Below are 19590 nucleotides of genomic sequence, written 5' to 3' on the forward strand. Positions count from 1 at the left end.
ATTTTGTCGTTAAGGTCAGTTGGTGTAGATATGTCAATTATTATTATTGTTTTTTTGTTGTTTTTTTTATAGAAATGCAAACCACTGTAGAAAGTTAGTAACACATTACAATAATGGATTTTGTTTAAGATGATACAGTAATACCAGTAGAGTCATCACTAAAGAAACGGTCATGAAGATATTTGATGCAGTTTGTGTGTTACGGGCCTCACTTCTTCTTTGCTCTCTCTTTCTCATCTGGCCTCTCATTTTCAATCCCATTCTGGCTCTTCCTCCCACCCTTGTCTTTCTGTCTCTCTCCTTTCCGTCCTTACGCTATCTCACTCGTCTCTCATCTCTTCGTTTGGACCACCACCAACAGCGGCGGAGGGTAAAGTTGTCTTTTTTTTTTTCTCTCTCCTCTCCGGATGCCCTCTCTCTTCTTTCTCAGTGTTTGTCCAACGGACACATGACACTCGTCACCTCTCCATCCATCTTTCATAGCAGATAATTATCTGTCCTTCTGTTTCATTGTTCACCATGGAAGAGCTCTGACTCAAACACGACAAAACAAGTTAGCTAGCGTGTCTTGTTCTCAACTGAAAACCTGTCAAATGGGTTACTGCAGATAAACGACAGACGTTTACAAACAAGAACTAGTTGAATGGAAATGTAACAACAGCACACACAAAAAATGATGCTGTGAGAGATGCATGTTTCAGTCTTATACATCCAAAAGCCTACCAGAGCACACAGCATACTTGCACACAAAATATATGCAGTGGACCTCTGCTCTTAGGCACGGGCCGGCCCACGAATATCAAAAATCCACGTATAATTGACTCCATTATAAAAGCATTGGGGCGAAAAAAAACAAAAAACATAAACTGCCAAAAAAGCCTTTTCCGCAAAACTCAGAGGTTAGCTCACCCGCTAAAAAAATAATAATACAGAAATGTATTTTGAAATATATTGGGGGGAAAATCTGCAAATGGGTGAATCCACAGGTGCCAAACTGCGAGTATGCGGGGGTCCACTGTACAACATGTGCACCATCTGGCCTCATATCTGGAAGACACACAGCTGCTGACTCACACACACGTGCTGCCACCCCTCAGGCCTCCCTCGATGACATTTTTACCATGTTGAGCTTTATACGGGAATTTAGAGAACATTCAGTAGGTTAACTTCAGTTGTGGGCTCAGTTATTAAGCTTAAAGTGTTTTTTTTTTTTCCTTTTCATTGGCAGAAGCATTCATTGGAGTTTTTTTTTTTTCTTTCCTATCCTCATGTGTATTCCAAGAAAGCCTTGCGTCAAACCGCTTAAAAGAATTTTGGCTGAGCATTTCATGCAGCGATGCTTGCTAAAATAACTTTGTCGATGCCAAGGAGACGACAAGATTCCATGCATACTGAACAATGCACTGAAAACACCCGCCACAAGGGTTGTTTGGTGTTTGTAGACGATTGTAGATTTCATAACGAAAGGAGAGAGTTTGTCTGTTTTTGCGTGTGCCGCTTAACAGACATGGCTCTACCTGAGTTGGATTTATTTGTATTTCCATTTGTAATGACATGACAATAACTAAACTCTCTCTGCAAACTGCTTTGTGGAGGATAGAGTTCGGCATCACTTATACTTGTAGTGTGACTTAGTGTAATTCGTGATGTATTGCATCATGCAAAGCAAGGTTTCAATGCAGCATGAGTATACTGGATTCACCATTGTTGTGGTTAAATGACTCATTGAGTCATCTTTATACAGCATTGAAATACATTGCGGACTTTTTAAGAAGTTAAGTAGTAGCATGTACTGTAGTTGTACAATACCTACTTAAAGGGGAAAGTCAACCCAAACATATTTTTTTCAAGAATATGTTCTATGCGAGCCAACTAGTTGAAACAAGGTATTCTGATAAATATTACATTTGTGTAATAAGAGTAAATCCACCCGTTTTTAGCCATCTCTGGGTGCGGCCATTTTGCCACTTCTATCGACTGAAAATGACATCACAACTGCTCACCACGGCCAATCCCGGCTGACCTGTTTTCTGAAGCTGAGCCGTGATTGGTCGTTACCTGAGCCCTGAGCAGTTGTGACTGTCATTTTCAGTCGACAGAAGTGACAAAATGGCCGCCCCTTGAGCTAGCTAAAAACGGGTTGATTTTGCTGCTGTACTCATATTCCACAAACGCAATATTAATCAGAATGCCGTGTTTCAACTAGCGGGCCTGCTGGGAACATATTCTTGATAAAAAAATATGTTTGGGCTGATTTCCCCTTTTAAGTGGAGCATGTAGATAACCCAACACTTGGAAATAAGGCTTTACACTCCGAAATAGGCTAATGTGTAAACGAATAGCACCGATGCATGTGTTGCTATGTATTTAACATGACACGGTTACTCATTTTGAGTTAACTAGGACACAAATAACATCAAATTGTGTCTGCCTGCTGCTATTTTGAGATTTGAGAGGACAAAGTCGAACGCACCTGCTGACTCTCTGGATGCTTTGTGTGTATGATTGCGTTTGCACATTTAGGGGGAGCAGCAAAGGAAAAGATATCAGCACCATCAAGTCTCTGAGGGTTCTCAGAGTGCTGCGGCCACTTAAGACAATAAAGCGTCTTCCCAAACTCAAGGTGCGGTTTTGGTTTCAAAAACATTCCATCAGACTTCGCGTTCTAGTTAGTGTTCCATCATATTAGAGGGAGATCAATGTCTTTCATCCAATATTCTTGTTTCAAACTCCACCTTTTTTAGGCTGTTTTTGACTGCGTGGTGAACTCTCTGAAGAACGTCCTCAACATTCTGATCGTCTACCTGCTCTTCATGTTCATCTTCGCCGTGGTAGCTGTGCAGCTCTTCAAGGGACGTTTCTTTCACTGCAGTGACGAATCCAAAGAGTTTGAGCGTGATTGCAGGTAAGAAAACGGTTGTTTTGGTTCATGCGACTTACCCATGATGTCATTTTGCAACATTGTCATTTGTAATATTTATGAATTAAGTTTTAGGTTCGGCAACAGTTTATAGTTTAAAACAGTATAAATTACAACACATGGTAGAATATGGATTGCGCAAGCTTTTATAGGTCTTAATTTAAAAAACAAAAAAAACTAAACAACCTGATGTGCTAGGAAAAAAAGTCGACATTTTATTTAATCAGCGTATTACGTGAAAGCCTACACATATTCATTTATTCATTCATATTCACTTTTCTCAAGAATTATTAGACAAAATTTACATTGTACCTTTGAAAGTTTAGTGCAGTGCCTTAATTGCCTGTTATTTCCTCTGTTTCAAACAAGTCAGCTAACATTTCATGAAGAAATATTAGATTCCAATAATATTATTGGAATCTAATATTTCTTCTTACATGAAAGATTTCACTTTTCTTTGCACATTTTTAGATAATTTCCCCAATCATCATTTCAGAATCCTCTTCCCAAGTAGTGGTAATTGAAACTGATATGAAATGAACATGAGTGTTTGCATCACTAATGTCTGTGCTAATGCTGTCATTTGTACATGTAGAGGCGAGTTTTTGGTGTATGGGCGCGATAACGAAGTGAAGGCACAGAAGCGGGAGTGGAAGAAATACGATTTCCACTATGACAACGTGGCTTGGGCCCTGCTCACTCTCTTCACCGTCTCAACTGGAGAAGGGTGGCCGGAGTGAGTACACATGCGGGATCACGTGCCGACTCAACCCCAAACCGCGACATCTAATCTCTGCCACTTGTCTTGTCTTTGCAAGTGTGCTGAAACATTCCGTGGATGCCACTTACGAGAATCAGGGCCCCAGCCCGGGGTACCGGATGGAGATGTCCATCTTTTATGTGGTGTATTTTGTAGTCTTCCCCTTTTTCTTTGTCAATATCTTCGTGGCTCTCATCATCATCACCTTCCAGGAGCAAGGAGACAAAATGATGGAGGATTATAGTTTAGAAAAGAATGAGGTGAGGAGTGACGGAGGATGGAGGAAAGCTTGCGGTCGCCGTCGCGCAAAACCTCATCTTTGTGTTTTTATGTTTGCAGAGAGCTTGTATCGATTTTGCCATCAACGCCAAGCCTTTGACTCGCCATATGCCCAAGAACAAACTCAGCTTTCAGTACCGCATGTGGGAGTTTGTGGTGTCGCCGCCATTTGAGTACACGATCATGGCGATGATCGCGCTCAACACCATTGTCCTTATGATGAAGGTAATGATGATACGATGATGCGTTCTTGCCGCACTCATTTTGTTGTTATTCACACTCTGTGTGTGAAATAAGGAATTGTCCCATGTACTGTATTTCTGCATCTGTGACACTGAATCGGATGCTCTACTTTTGTAGCTAGCTACTGTCTGAATGTTTGTGTTTGTTTTCAGTACGATGGAGCTTCCGATACCTACGAAGCTGTGTTAGCCAACCTCAACATCGTGTTTACCTCGCTGTTCTCCATGGAGTGTGTACTCAAGATTATTGCCTTTGGAGCACTGGTGAGCAAGTTTGTGTGTTTCTCTGTGTGTCTGTTTGTATGTGTGAATTTATACTGTCAGGATTGTTTTTATCGACTTTACAAATGAGGGTGTTTTGGGGCTAATTAGTCTTACAGTGTTTAACATTTTCTTTTCCAATATGCGGTTTAAAAAATTCTAATATGTTTGACAGACTGAGGGTTTTTTTTATTTTGTTTTGTTTATGTCTAATGGAATTTGGTATAATACCCTGACAAAATAAACAATATACAAATATTTCCAATTCACGGCTTTTAGTTTTATATAGCACAACAAAAAAGAGAAATGTTGTTATTTTAAAACCGGACAATTCAAAAAGGTACACACTCACACACGTGCTACAGCTACACATTGTTTATGCTTGTAAAATTGTTGTTGAATATATAATTTATTCTCTTTAAACTGAGTATTTTAATCATTCCGATATGTAAATACTTTTTCAAGTATTATAAAGCCCTCCCACAAAAGAAGCTGAGACAGACACATTTATTTTAAAACACACAAACCAGACTAATATGCCTATACTGGCTGATATTGAATCCACTTTAGTCTCACAAAGTGAATTATTCCTTGTGTGAGTTCTTTAAGTAATTCACATCGTTTGCAAGACTCCCCCTGAATTTATAAGACTGATTATTTTATTATATGATTATACTGTGGTTTGAATCAGGTGTCTGGCCTTCCTCTGTGGAGTTTCCATGTTATCCCCCCGCGTGTGCAAAATTTCCATGGGGCCTCTGGCTTCCTTCAACCTTCCAAAAACACACCTTAGGTTGATTGAAGAATGTAAATTATCCATAGGGTGATTGTGACAGTAAATTGTTTGTTCAGCGGTCAGGAGGATAAGATGAACAGAAACTTGATGGATGGATAATCACAGAATAGCTATCAGATTTAAAGTACAAAATAGTACATAGTACAAACACCAACTTCCATCACAGAGAGAACCAATGAATTCATTGAAGGAAAACTACAGTAAAAATGGGCCTTACTTGTATAACTCGGTTATATTTTCAAGGTACTCAGAGTGCTTTTGCACCGGCACCTCATTCACCCTGTCACATAATGATTAATGGAGTACTGTATGTGGTCATCATAGGAAAGGAATAGCTCATTCACAAACCGATAACGTTAGCATCAGGGGGGGGTTCGTATCTTGCTCAACGGTACCTGGACAGGAGTTGAACTTGCAATTTCACCTTTTATCATGTTAAGTGTTTACGGGAATGACGAGCCAAGGGAGATGCTTTTAAATAATGTCCGCAACCAGCTGCAAAAGACGATAGGAAGGTGGAGCGGGGGAGACTAATAGTTGAAGGTCTAAATATTAAGAAGACATAGTGGCGATAATTAGAGGCATTAGGGTGAATGACAGATGTGTGGTATAAAGAGGAGCACGGATTATGAAAGCGGGCGGAGATTAAGTGAGGGAGGATTTAAATCTCAGAGAACGGAGTCCAAAACGCACAGGCACATTACGCAGCCCTCCAGACAAATAATATCGAGGGTGAGTGTGTCTCAAGGTGGTTTATTTTGATAGCCTCCTCCCTGCTTATGCGGCCCTCCGCTGGTCTAATGCACAGTTTGGCTGCAGGCAGCATGTCGGAGGGCGAGGGAAGTCGACGCCACTCAGCTCAGCCTCTTTCCCATAAGAAATCCCTAATTGTGTGCACGTGTGGGAATCCAGCGTTTAAGAAGGATTAATGTTGGCAATGATGTGTGGATGGGGTTCATTAATTAGAGGCCGTAAAGCAAGAAACTTTTTCAAAAGTTTTTGACGTCTAATTCTTCTTCTTAAATTGTGTGTGTACTGTATGTGTGCTTAATGATTAGAGCGTGCGGTAATTTGATGAAGAAGAATTTCCTGCATTTTATCTGCTGGAATAGATCCAACGTGTCCTTACTGATTGGCCATTTGTCTCGTCGCTTTACTCACTCTCTCTCTCTCTTTCTCACTCTCACTGGATTATTTTGAATGATAGTTTCTTCCTCTTCCTTCCTGACACTTTTTCATTACTTCAACCCGGTAATTTAATTATGTCTAACTGTTACTCTCCGACCTCTTTTTCTTCTCTCCTGTCCATCCTGCTCACAGAATTATTTTAAAGATGCCTGGAACATTTTTGACTGTGTGACTGTTCTAGGAAGCATCACTGACATTCTGGTTACTGAACTTGGGGTAAGTAGTCAATTCTGACGCATTGCAAGAAGTGTTATTATTATCATCTGAGCTCCTGCGTGCGTCCGTGGAGTTGCACATCTGTCATATTGACTGAAAACAAGGAGTCGAGGGAGCGTCTTTGGGTTAGGGGGGCGCAGTTGAGCCCTGTATTGTTCAGCCATGCACGAATATGTCTTGAAAGTCTTATATAATTGTCCCACTTGGTGGGACCTGGGGAGACCACGCTCCTGGAAGTATGGCACTGACTCACTGACAGCAGAGTGAGACGAATGCTGATGCCGCTGAGCGCTGCCAGCTTCTTCGAGCAACCTAATAGCCAATCAAATCATAAAGTGAAGGCCCTGAATGAAGCCTGGCAGCGTTTGCATCTGTCAGTGACTACTTTGGAACTCGATAGACATACAGTTGCTTGTAGTCAGATTGAATATATCGCCCAAAAAGTAATTTGTGTAGTTTTTACTTTCTGAAGTCTCAGGAGTAGTCCAAAACGACAATATGAGATTGTGCCCCAATGACACCTGAATCACCTACTCCTTTTGAGAGTTTCAATTGTAATTTTATTTTGAAACTTGTTCATTTTGTTTTAAACATGATGCTCTAATAAAATTAAAAAAAAAAAAAAAAAAAAAAAGAACCAGTCAGTGTAAGGCAAATCGTCAAAGGTTATTGGCTTTGCCAGGCCGAGGTACGTATGTAGCATTTTCAACATTTAGCTTTAGCATTTAGCTCCTGTTGTTAGAACACGATAAGAATATCTGTACAGACATATACCAGCATATTGTAGAATTTCTGAGTCTAGTTTGAATACAGTTTATCTTCACAACATGCTTAATAAATAAATAAATAAGAGGCATACATTAGCTAACATAGGGCGGGACAGATTTGCTCTTTCCAAAAAGTTAAAGTTGGCTACTATTGAAGTTTATAATTATGCACCACATCATTTATCATGAAGATTCCTCATGTAAATGTACAACATAGTGTACATATCATTACTGTATTTTCTCTATTATGTTGTTGGTGTACTGACTATTGATTTATTTCTTGTTTTTATCTTTTTTACATGCTTTCATTAAATCTTCCACAAACTTAATGGCGATCTGCTGTAATCTACTTCGTCCCGCCCCGTTCTGCCCCTCACCCCACCCCACCTTCCGACAATCTACTTCCTGTGATACCATCCAATCAAAATGCACTATGAATCCTCTGTGTCCACCCATGATAACTGGCTCTGGTTGTGTCTTCGAAACAACCCAAAAAAATCCCCAAATGTGCTGCTATAAACCATGTGTCCGCAACATCCACATGTAGATGGTTTGTAATTTTTTTTGTTGACCTTTTTTTCTGCATCTGCTTCAATCGCATGTATAATGTGCATGCTTTCCTTCAAACTTGATATCAAACCGTGCATTGAATTATGCCAACTCCTCTGCCACTCACTGTCTTACGTTAATTTCTTTACGATCCCATCCATACTATATATCCTTTACTAAGAACTGATGTTGTAAAGCTTGTAAAGGATTGAATTGTATCAACCCAAATAGATTGTCACATCTATCACATGGGATGATTATTTGTTGAATGTATATAATGGCTATATACACATAGACAGTGACTGGGAGGGCTTCTCTGGAACATCAAGTCCAACAATTAGACTGCGGCAGAGAGAACCAATAGTGCATGCGGCCCTTTGCATGTCTTCTGCAGAACCCTCCTCCTTTTCACAATACTATCCACATATGTGGATAGGAACTGCATGCACATGTTCATTTGTAGGGCTTGAGATGCCAATTGTTGACCTTCCGTTCTTTGCCATTTGAAATGGTGGAAGAACATTGTCTCTTTTTGTTCAATGGTTTCTTAAAACCTCGAAACTGATGACATTCTTACTTGCGCTTCCACCACCCTTTCTCATTTTGAGGTCAATCGTACTGATGCCTTGAGCTTTGATGTCTTGCATTCGTCACAGCCGCATGCTATCGACTTGCTCCATTGAATCGAAAGGCTGTTGCCTTGAGAGAATTAGTGCATTTGGTTGTCTTTCCAAGCAAACGTTCTGCGGCCCTGCACTTTGAACTACCTGTACTCACCAGTCCGACCACATTGACTATGAAACCCGATTTGGGTGGAACGATGTAAATTTGCCTCTCCTCCTTTTGTCTTGTATGGTTTGGTTTATGAAACGCTTGTTGGAGCCTTGCTGCGTTTGGTTTGCTTTGCTTTTGACTTGAGTTTGAATCCTCCTTTTACTTTGATCTTGTTTACTTTTTTTTTACCTTCTTCTGTGCCTCCCCAACTTTTCACCTGTCTCAACAGTTACTCTATATCTCTAATATCTCCTCTTCTGTTTATATGGACCACTTCTAATTGAGTTTATACCCTCTCTCCCTGATTACGGCGCGGCTCTGCTGTAGAATAACTTTATCAACCTGAGTTTCCTGAGGCTGTTCAGGGCAGCTCGCCTCATCAAGCTGCTGAGGCAAGGAGAAACCATTCGCATCTTGCTCTGGACCTTCGTTCAGTCCTTCAAGGTCTGTCCTCCATCATACCGTGTATCGTACAAGTCCTGATAAATATTTGCACGTACCTATGGGGACTTGGAAAACAATATTTAATATTCTGTACACTCATCGGCGATGTACGTTCCGATGCTTCAGTAATTCTTTTGTCTGTCCTCAGGCTCTGCCGTATGTTTGCCTCCTCATTGCCATGCTCTTCTTCATCTATGCCATCATTGGGATGCAGGTGTGTGGGAGCCTAACCTAAAATATAACTGGGATACAAGTAGCATAGAAAGACTACTTGGAAAAGAACGATTATTGATTCAAATGGTGGCTGTTGCTCTTGGGAGAAGCAGAAATTGGAAAAAGCTGTTTTAGCCGTTTATGCTCAAGTAATTTGAAAGCAGGTCTTAAAGTGACCTTTTTTGGGCAACTATAGTTGCAGCTGAAAACCATCCGGCCATCAACAAAAGATATTATACAAAAGCCCAATTCAGAATATTAAAGATACAGCATAGTCTACATATGTAGTCTGTTTCTATATTCTTTAAAAAAAAAAGATACATCATCGATTTCAATGTTTCTAGTCATAATTTCAAAGGAAAAGTGACCCCATTACTTACAATACTAGATATTGGTTGTTTATACATAGCCATAGTGTTCTCAGTGTCAACGTGTTTGCAGCTTTTTGGGAATATTGCTATTGAAGAAGACGGCGAGGGTGCCATCGACCAACACAACAACTTCAGGACCTTCGTTCAGGCTCTCATGCTGCTCTTCAGGTGCGATTGTTGAAATAAGCTTCTCGTAGTTTTGTTATGAAAGTGTTTCAATTTGTCGCTGTGTATATTTCAGGAGCGCAACTGGGGAGGCGTGGCATGAAATCATGCTGGCGTGTCTGGGGGGTAAAGAATGCGACGAGCTGTCGGGGAATACGGAGCCAGAGTGTGGCAGCCAAGTGGCTTACCTTTACTTTGTCTCTTTCATCTTCTTCTGCTCTTTCTTGGTGAGTTGACAATCACAGCACATCTGTTGGACTTACCTTCCCGAGCACGGCTGTGTTCATGTGCAGATGCTGAATCTGTTTGTGGCCGTCATCATGGACAACTTTGAGTACTTGACCAGAGATTCTTCCATACTTGGACCTCACCACTTGGATGAGTATGTCAGGATCTGGGCCGAGTATGATCCTGCTGCCTGGTAAGTGGGAGCCCGCATGCACCACCGTGCACGCACATCAAGACTGCACATTTGCAAAAATTATTCAGCTACCTTGAGTTGTTATCCACAAACATGTCTCACAGATGTTTTGCGCTTACTTTTAGATAGCGAATGTTTATTTTTTTTGTCATGTTTCTTCTGCTTATTGGAACGGGATTGCTCACACAGGGGGAAGGGATGAAAACACTACTAATCTCATAAATCCACTGTGATTTTTACTCGTATAAAATGCAAGAAAGTCTATTTTGTGCTACCCACAAATTGGGATTATTTTCTGTCATAGCAATTGTATTTATTTGAAAAGTGTGTCCAATTCAATTAATTTGGAATCCGGTGTCAGTAATCATATTAAGATAAACTTGCTCTACTTTGCACAGGTATTGAAATAACCATGCTGGTTTTGAATTATATCCTTTACATAATCAAGAATGTTGCAGACTTTATAACTGTTGTTCAGCGCAAGTAAGCTGTAGACACTGAATGACAGTCTTGAAATACTTGAGGTAGCTGCACTCAAAGGTCAACTGCCAAGTGATTGTGTTTAATCAGCAATTGTTATGCAAGGGCTGCCACGGTTTTCTAGTTTTCTGCCAAAGGGGTTGTGATGAACGTGAGAATAACCATAATGGACATCTGGTTATCTCACTCTGGCAACCACTCCCTCCTACTCATGCTCCTCCTCTCCTTATATGCAAGTTGTCCTTAAAAAGTCCTCAAATCCAATCCCCCAATCCTCCCCCTGGTATCTGAATACAGCCAAAAACTTACTGTGGCAAAGTCCACGTTTGTTTTCAAGGACTCCTTTGTCTTAGTCTACAGTGTGAGCATCTACTGTAGACATGCTAAGTTTCATGGCATCTGTATTCCAATATGTGTGTGCTTGTTACTCATGTTGTCCTATAGACTGCACATACAAACGTACTAGAACGGCGAGAGTATAAAATGGATGCTAGACGGTCAATTTATATAGCTGGGAACCGAACACTTAAAGACCCTGGAAAGTCAATTCAGAGATTTGTGTCTTGCTATGGTATAGCCTACATGTTTTTTAATTAGTTACTGAAAACAATATTATACGCAGTTGTGGTGATGTAGCGTTAAACAGTTTGTCACCGTTTCAGTTTTTTTGTTTTTTTGGGCATGGCTAAAATTGTGCCGCATGATGCGCTTTGGAGACCGGTATGACTTGCGCCTTCCCTACTATATACAGTATAAAATTGAGTAACTCTGTTCGCATCAGCTGTTACCTTGCTAATTGTGCATAGCTAGTGTGCGCACGTGAAGCAAAGAAAGGCAGGTTAGTGAGGAGGGGAATGCACCTTTTTTTTTTTTTTTTTTTTTTTTTTTTTTTAAAGTTCACCTTGACAGCCAGTTTTGGGTCCCAGGCTTTTGGTCTGGCGTGACAGCTTTAGAGTGCCTCATTGTTGGTCGTGAGTGCGCGCACGTCAAGGAGAGAAGGCAGAAGAGCGAGGAAAAAGAAAACTTTTTTAGGTCTGACATGACAGAGAGCACGCGAGCAGGGACTTTGCAATGCCATGGCTGCTTTAGAGCGCCTCGTTGTTGCAGCATGGAAAGACCCGCTTTTTATTCCGACCACCAGAATCTTTAAGCAAGTTATTTTTGTGTCTCAAACAGATGCTAGATGAAGTAGCATCCATTTTTAGAGATATTTGATTTACAGTAGATACCGTTTCAGGACAGTCAGGGACCCCTGGCCATAGCGTCTGAGAGCGAATACAACAGCCTGAGTTTTCGTGATTTTGAATCCGCGTTTTATATAGTTGGCCATTTTTAAAAAATGTCGACAGGGTTTTTAACAATACGCTTTTCTGTCATGTTATTTTCACTTTACAGGGACTTTAAGAACAGCTTACCTTCAGCAAAACATCAATACAATGAACTGTTGTAAACTTTTTAAGTCCAGGGTGGAGCAGATAAAAAAACAGACAGAGACAGATTTTATAATTATTCAATGGTTGTCCTTTATTAAATATAAAATATATATTTAATATATAACTACAAAATATAAACTGCTTACTCTGCTGTATCTGGTGGAGCACTGCCCAGTAGGAGGTTTTGTCAAATCAGGGTGCCCAAAGTAAATGTATGTTCTAATCACAAACAAATGTTTGACGGTTGAACCCGTATTTAAGAGGGAAGCATTATGCACACCACAGGCAGCTATTCAGTGGTTTGCTGTTTGCCACATGTGCTACTGCAGTCATCTAGCAATAGCTTGATTAGAGTGTCCGTGCATCCAGTTTGTGATAACAGTAGTTTGAAACAAAGACAGTATTTTGGCAGTGCTAAGGACCACATTTAACCATGTGTAGCATGCAGTACTGTGTGTTGTTTCTGTTTTGTGCCAAGGTACTAAGTGCATTCTTGCGTTGGTGATCTCAATTTAGCACAGTATTTTTATTTACAGTAAACATATTGCAAAGTATGTTCAAATACTGTGTGAATCTTGTGCTCTTCCTCCCAATGTTTTCTCTTCTTTATAAATGTTTGTTTGTGTGTTTTCCTGTGCGTGAGCGTCTCCTAACTCCCCTGTATTCTTCTTGCAGCGGGCGCATTCATTATAAGGACATGTACAGTTTATTGCGAGTTATCGACCCGCCTCTCGGCTTAGGCAAGAAATGCCCCCATAGGGTGGCCTGCAAGGTTTGACTTCCATTCAAACAAAACCTCTCAAGCACACTTGCTAGCCACAGCATCCAGGAATGGAATGAATGCTGCTTTATTGTTTTTATTTTGAAGGTGGTTTCCTTTTCATTTCAGTTTTTATACCTACCTTTTCCACCATTATCAACTTGCATTCTGAAATGCCGAGAGAATGTGCGGGACAATGCAGACACCCAGAGACGCATGTGTTATGCTCAAAGTGTAATACAAAGCAAAAAAAGGAGGATGCTTTATTTTTTCAATTGTCATAAATTTGATCATTTTTTATTAAGGTTTTATTTTTGTTGGTTGTGGCAAACTACGGTGGCCCACTGTAGTGTTGCATTGTTCTTGGTTTTGGGGGGGTTTGGGGAAAGACAGAAACTGCATTGACACCCCTCCTCCCCTCCCTCCCCGTGTGAGCAGGAGTGGCTTGGTGCCTGCTGTCAAGCTCTGCCCCGCTCTTCTGCACAAACCCACGCACGCAATGTACAACACACACAATGCGAACCAAAGTGCTCTCACAAGAATGTCATAGGAAATCGTTCAAAACGTTACATTCTCTGTACCAGAGCCATATCAGAGATTGGTGACACTCACTTCTCCTGCCGTGTTGCGTTGAAAGCACCGTTGCAGGCACACCATTTTTGAGATCATGTCTATACCAAATGGTTGCCGTTCGTGAATGAACGTCACTTTCAGACACTAAAAGTAAGTCCAGATAACATTGTTGTATGAATGAGTGGCCAAAACATTATTCTTTTTTTTTAAATCCATTTTTATTTCAAAACAGTCTCACATAAATGGACCTACATTTTTGGGACCATTGTGTATATACAGTATCGTTATGTCCCATAGCTAAATGTCATGCACCTAGCTTGGGCTCGATTCCCAGTTAGTCCCTGGAACCCAGTTTTCACCCCAAGCTGGGATGTGCTCCACTTTCATCCACAGAAAAAAAACACCCCCGGGAATGGATGTATGGAAAATATGAAGCCGTTGGTGGGCATGTGCTGAAAATGTTCTCACATCTTAATGTCCTTCTGATTCAAATTGCTTAGATGTTAGAGAAAGAAAGCTCGTTCAATGTGTTTTCTAATTACAGTTGCAATTGCATAATTGTATATAGTACATGACATACATATTTGTCTTTTGATCCTAAAGGAGATGATTTGAAAAAAAAAAAAAATTCTCAATAACTTCTAAGTGACTTATATAGCTCAGAGAGAAGCCTCATCAATGCCACAGTGTCTTCAAATCAGCCCAATAACCTTGTCTTTCTTTTTTTTTTTCTTTTGGTATTTCTCTCACTCTCTCCTTCACACCATTGCTAACTTTATCCACATTTCTAAACACCCATCCCTCTGTCTCTTTCACTTTGCTTTCCTCCATCTCTTCTATGTCTTGGTTAACGGGTTGGTGGCACTGGCTGATGGTGCAGTGGCAGGATCAGTTGCAGGCAAATGTATGACATGCTGAGGCACATGTGTCCTCCACTAGGCCTCGGGAAGAGGTGTCCTGCACGGGTGGCCTACAAGGTTAGAGAGGACCCCCACCCTAAGTCTCCAATGGGGGATGAAAGGGTGTGGGCAAGGGTGGGCTTTTAGAAGGTGCTAGTAAGATGTCAACATGGTGTAATCTTTACTGGTGTTGTTTGTTTGGTTATATTTATCTGTTTTTTTGGGTTTTTTTTTTCCGTTTCGTGGACAGTAGGGGTGGGCTGGTCGTTGTTGTGGTTGTTGTGTGGCAGTGTGGACATTTTGGGTGGAGGTAGGAAGACAAATAGGGTGAGACAGGGGATGCTTATCCACAGGAAGGAACGAAAGGAGGGACCTTCTCAGCTCGGTTGCACCATGTGGCTTCGACACCCAAGCTCACTGTACACAATTTGCAATTGTCAATAACTGTGTACGGACGAGCACATGGACTATGTGGACAAAAGTATTGCAATCCCGCCACACAGACACGCACATCTCACGTACACAAAGCATGCATGTGCAGCAGTGCTTGGAAAGTCCGCGAGACTTCTGTCCTCTGCCTCGTTCCTTCCTGTGGATGGGGCAAGCGCATTCACACATACACACATATGCAAAGAATGAGGTCACACGCACCCACACAGAGGCAGTATGTGCTCTTTGCTATGGTAGAGAGAGCAGAAGGGCTTGTGTCAGTGATGTGTTTTCCTCCGAGAGCCTTTGGTTGCCATACAGAAGCAGTTCTTTTTCTGTCACCCTTCATGTAGCAGCGCCGAGCCCCCAAGCTGCCTTTTTTTTTTTTTTTTTTTTTTTTCTATCTGCAAGTCCAATCTTCTCTTTGTCCTTTGGTTCTGTCGTCAATGCAGTTCTATTCTGTTTCCAGCCCCCTCCCCTCCTCCTCCTGCTCCTCCACATCTCTGCATAACCCCTCCCAGCACTCAAACCTCACCTGCCCTCTGCATGGCCCATCAGCACCACTGCCATTTCCATGAACGCGCCACTCCAGATAATCCGCAAAAACACATTTGTCGGCAGAATAGAAATACACAATAATTCCAAAGTAACCTGATTACTACCACGTTCTACCGCTGATCGGCTTCATTGTCCAGTAGAAAGAGATGACTTCATTACCAGCATACATTGCTTTATCTAACACTGTTATCCATCAGATTTGGGATTAATAGCGCCATGCGAATATTGAAATTCATTTTTCATGATCAAATATGAAATCTAAATGACTGTCAGTGACATTCACAAACGTAGTAATTGGCCAAAATGTGGCAATATAGCAAGTAGTGCATTAACTCGTTCACTGCCAGACATTTTCAGACCCTCTTTTATCCTAAAGTTTGAATAAATGTGAAAAAAATATGAATAAATTCCTGGGATTGAATAGCTGGACTGTGAAAAGACAAATAAATCAGTCAATGGCAGTGAATGAGTTAAAACTACTGTGATTAATGTCAAAAGCCATCCGAATATGATGACAGAGTATGTCAAATCTGAATAAGCATCATTTTGGAATATTGCATTTGATCTGATTCATTAAAAGCCATCATTCCACGGCGCTATTTGAACCAGGTGCATGCAGTCACTTTTTGTTGTGAGTCCCCTTTGTTATCCTGATTGTTACGCCTGCCAAATGATCTACTTAAAGCTTCCTCCCTGAACTACACCTTAGACCCGAAACTTTCCCTGCTCATTAATGCTAATATGCCTCGCAAGTGCCATTTTATTTTCATTTCCTAACCAAAGCATGAGCCAAGTGGAAACCCTGTTACCTTCCACCTAGTCCAGTTCCACCCAGAACAATGCATGCAGTATAGCTCAGCCTCATTTCTCAATCTTGACAGGCGACAACAAGGTTTTCAGGCAGGACCGCTTTCTGACCAACACAGCCAACTGGTGTTTTTTTTCTTTTTTTTTTTCTTCTTTTGCTTTCTCTGATCATTTGTACTCACTTTCTCTATCTACATATACTAACTCATGACCTACTTTTGGTTTTTCATCTCCATCATCTCTTTTGGTCTTTTGGCTTTAACGCACCCATCTTTTGACTGCCGTATCGTTTTCCCCTCATGACATTTAAGACTCATGACACATTTTTGCTTTTTTAGCAATATTCTTGTCATGTTTTTTTTTTCCCCCATCTTTTTCCGCAGAATGCTGCTCTCTCTCACCTATTAACCCTCAAAGTCTGTGTTCATTTATCCACACATAGGACACCAAAGATTTACCCAAAGTGCCCCTTGCTCTATCATCCCGGCATAGCGACAAGCTCCACACATCTTCAAATTTTCTTCAATAGCTATATTAATAAAACAATGCACAAACTCATTTTAATGTTGCCCCACATGGGATGGTTTCTGTGTACGGCTGCGCAGCTGCTTGTCCCGTGAGGCATATTGTGTGTGCATTGCATGCTTGCATGGGCGTGGGAAACTTTGGTTAGTGGGGAGTTGACATTTTAAAAAATATACTCGCGATAGATCGATGAAGGGGCAGGCGTTGCGGGGAGGTGCATGGTTTGCTGCATGTCTGAGTGGTCGCCGTCTTCCTGTTACCAAACACACACAAACGTGATTGTCGTGTGACTTGGTGTTTGTCTCTCTGTCTCTTATGTTACAGGCCTTTAATGGAATGAACCAATAAGCAACAAATCAAAGCGCACTCCCCTTCCCACACGATGTCTCACGCTCGATTTTGGTTTATTGGTTCAGAACAGGTCTCTTGTTGTGAACCTCCAATCCCCACTTTAGGAGCTGTGGGTAACAGAAGTCACTGTCCTCCAATTTTGGGGTTTACGGTTCAACATAACCGGTTGGCCTAACCGATGAGAACTAATATGGCCTTTATAAATTGTTTTATATCACATTACAAAATTGTGGCTCCTTGTGGCAATCAATCAATTTGATTTGAACTCAGGACAGATGCTCTGCACAGCTCCTTCACCCTACCTTTTAGCCTCTCCCCAATACCCTCCCTTTCTCACTTGGAGGTTCCCCAAACACTTCCAACCGTATTTGTTCCTCAACGCGATTGACCCTCCCCACAGAGACTGCTTCGCATGGATCTGCCCGTGGCTGACGACAACACGGTCCACTTTAACTCCACACTCATGGCTTTGATCCGCACGGCGCTGGACATCAAAATCGCCAAAATTTCTGAAGGTGCACAATCACTCTTTCTTTGAACCAGTTGGCCGCAGTCATGTTACTCCAGAATGACCGCAGCATAAGCCTTGTAATTATAATCAGCCAAAATAAATTTCATGATAACAGACTAAAAATGTATTAGTGTGCAGCACTAATGGCCTTTTAGCTTTAGAGCATTTCTTTGTTGTTTCTACTTCCTATTTCCGCAAGTTAAATGGACTGATATTTGCTTCTAAGTGCTAATGTTAACAAATGAAACTCAATTGCCTTATATGAAACGTTTTTTTTTTTTTTTTCTTGACCTACTTTCATGGTACATATGATCATAAACAACACTAGATATGACTAAATGTGTTACTATAGTATGTATTTTATTATTATTTTAACCTTATTATATAAACTTGATGTGCTCGTGAAAAAACGATGGCAGATTAGGAACCAGTGCAAAAAAAAAACAATCATGAATAAAGGTTTACTTGCATCTTTGATTAACTCATTCAGTCAATGCCATTTTCACAGTCCAGCCATTCAATACCAGGAATTTATTTATATATTTTTTTCTAGTTTTGTTCAAACGTTAGGGTAAAAGAGGGTCTGAAAACGTCTGACAGTGAATGAGTTAAAAAAAAAAAATGACCAGTGCAATTGGGGGATGCTTTAGGTTGCCTACAACAATGTACTCCTAATTTGTGAAATTGATGTTTTAGTTTTTGTGAGAACAAGTACAATTCTACATACAGTAATTGGATCCTTAACATTACAACCACCTACTAATATTTCTTTCTGTTTCTCTATTTTCTCTTTTTCCCAAAACCTGTGAACATGATTGGGTATGACTGTGCACACTTGTCTGTGTATGTCCGTATGTCTGTATTTGTGTGTGCTTGTTTGTGCCAGGTGGTATTGACAAGCACCAGATGGATGCAGAGCTGAGGAAAGAGATGATGGCAATCTGGCCCAATCTCTCCCAGAAGCATCTGGACTTGCTGGTTACTCCCCACAAGTGTAAGTTGCAGTGTACAAGGGCGCGCGACGTGGCCTGGCTGCAGCCGCCCCGCGTCACCTACTTCTCCGACGTTGTTTCTCTTCCACGCCACCTGAGGACCGCTTCTTTCTGCCAGTCTCTCTTCACTGCTGCGCCCTCTGATACAGCTGGCACACGACAATGACAGAAAGTGCACACACCTAACTAGGCTACCAACAAAACAGCCTAAAATCAGAGGGTGCCTTTCTATAGAGCAACTCTCTATAGATGTCTTTTCACTACAGGGCCAGTCAGAGTTGTGCATACATAGAAAACTGAACAATATGGTTCTCCTCTTATAATGATCGATGAAATGTGAAGTTAAGTACTATTATGTGGTTTGTTTAATGCATGCTGTTTATCGATATACAGTGATGCCTTGAGATACGACTATCTGAATGCTAATGCATAACAGGAAACACCATAGACAGGCTAATGCTTAGCATCGATGATGTGTGTTATAGCAACAGATATTTGAACACTAATGGTGGAGCAACCCGTGGGGACAGACAATATAACAATCTTCAGTCACAAGAATATTCTTTATCCCTGTGAAAAGCAATATTGATGAGTGCATTGCCCTCAGTGGCCAAGTTTCACAGAACAGAAGAATCCGCGTTGAATTTTTCATGGTGCTCAAACAGTTTTAATAGTAATTATTTACTTTCCCTTTAATTATATTATCCCTGTGTTTTTATAAAGTACAATATTATAGAGTGCTATTTCTTTACACATTATGAACATTTCCATTTCTTTTGATGGGGATGTGGCCGATTGGAGGTACGAATGTGTTCCCGCAATGATTTAAACTCTTATCTCAAGGCACCACTGTAGCTCTAAAAGCAAGAAAAAGAAAATAAAACACAAAGTCCAAAGGCTCACTTC

The 19590-nt window shown here is 41.0% G+C and overlaps 1 protein-coding gene across 16 annotated transcripts in view; it reads left to right on the plus strand.

Annotated features, from left to right (window-relative positions):
- The window catches only part of cacna1aa (calcium channel, voltage-dependent, P/Q type, alpha 1A subunit, a), a 65832-nt gene that overhangs the window by 34706 nt on the left and 11536 nt on the right, over positions 1–19590 (plus strand). For 13 of the 16 annotated variants that reach the window (XM_086055915.1, XM_086055914.1, XM_086055911.1 and 10 more), the window contains 15 exons: positions 2524–2623; positions 2745–2905; positions 3516–3656; positions 3739–3940; positions 4020–4184; positions 4355–4465; positions 6579–6662; positions 9080–9196; positions 9345–9410; positions 9851–9948; positions 10022–10172; positions 10239–10366; positions 12955–13051; positions 17582–17696; positions 18579–18686. In XM_086055915.1, coding sequence (XP_085912041.1) covers positions 2524–2623; positions 2745–2905; positions 3516–3656; positions 3739–3940; positions 4020–4184; positions 4355–4465; positions 6579–6662; positions 9080–9196; positions 9345–9410; positions 9851–9948; positions 10022–10172; positions 10239–10366; positions 12955–13051; positions 17582–17696; positions 18579–18686 — 1844 coding nt within the window. Of the gene's footprint in view, positions 1–2523; positions 2624–2744; positions 2906–3515; positions 3657–3738; positions 3941–4019; positions 4185–4354; positions 4466–6578; positions 6663–9079; positions 9197–9344; positions 9411–9850; positions 9949–10021; positions 10173–10238; positions 10367–12954; positions 13052–14492; positions 14590–17581; positions 17697–18578; positions 18687–19590 lie in introns of all 16 variants that reach the window. The other 3 variants (XM_086055903.1, XM_086055906.1, XM_086055918.1) reach the window with 1 other exon arrangement.

The sequence above is a fragment of the Filicampus tigris genome, chromosome 16, assembly GCF_054856515.1.
Source record: "Filicampus tigris isolate MCC_2025a chromosome 16, RoL_Ftig_1.0, whole genome shotgun sequence".
Taxonomy (NCBI): domain Eukaryota; kingdom Metazoa; phylum Chordata; class Actinopteri; order Syngnathiformes; family Syngnathidae; genus Filicampus; species Filicampus tigris.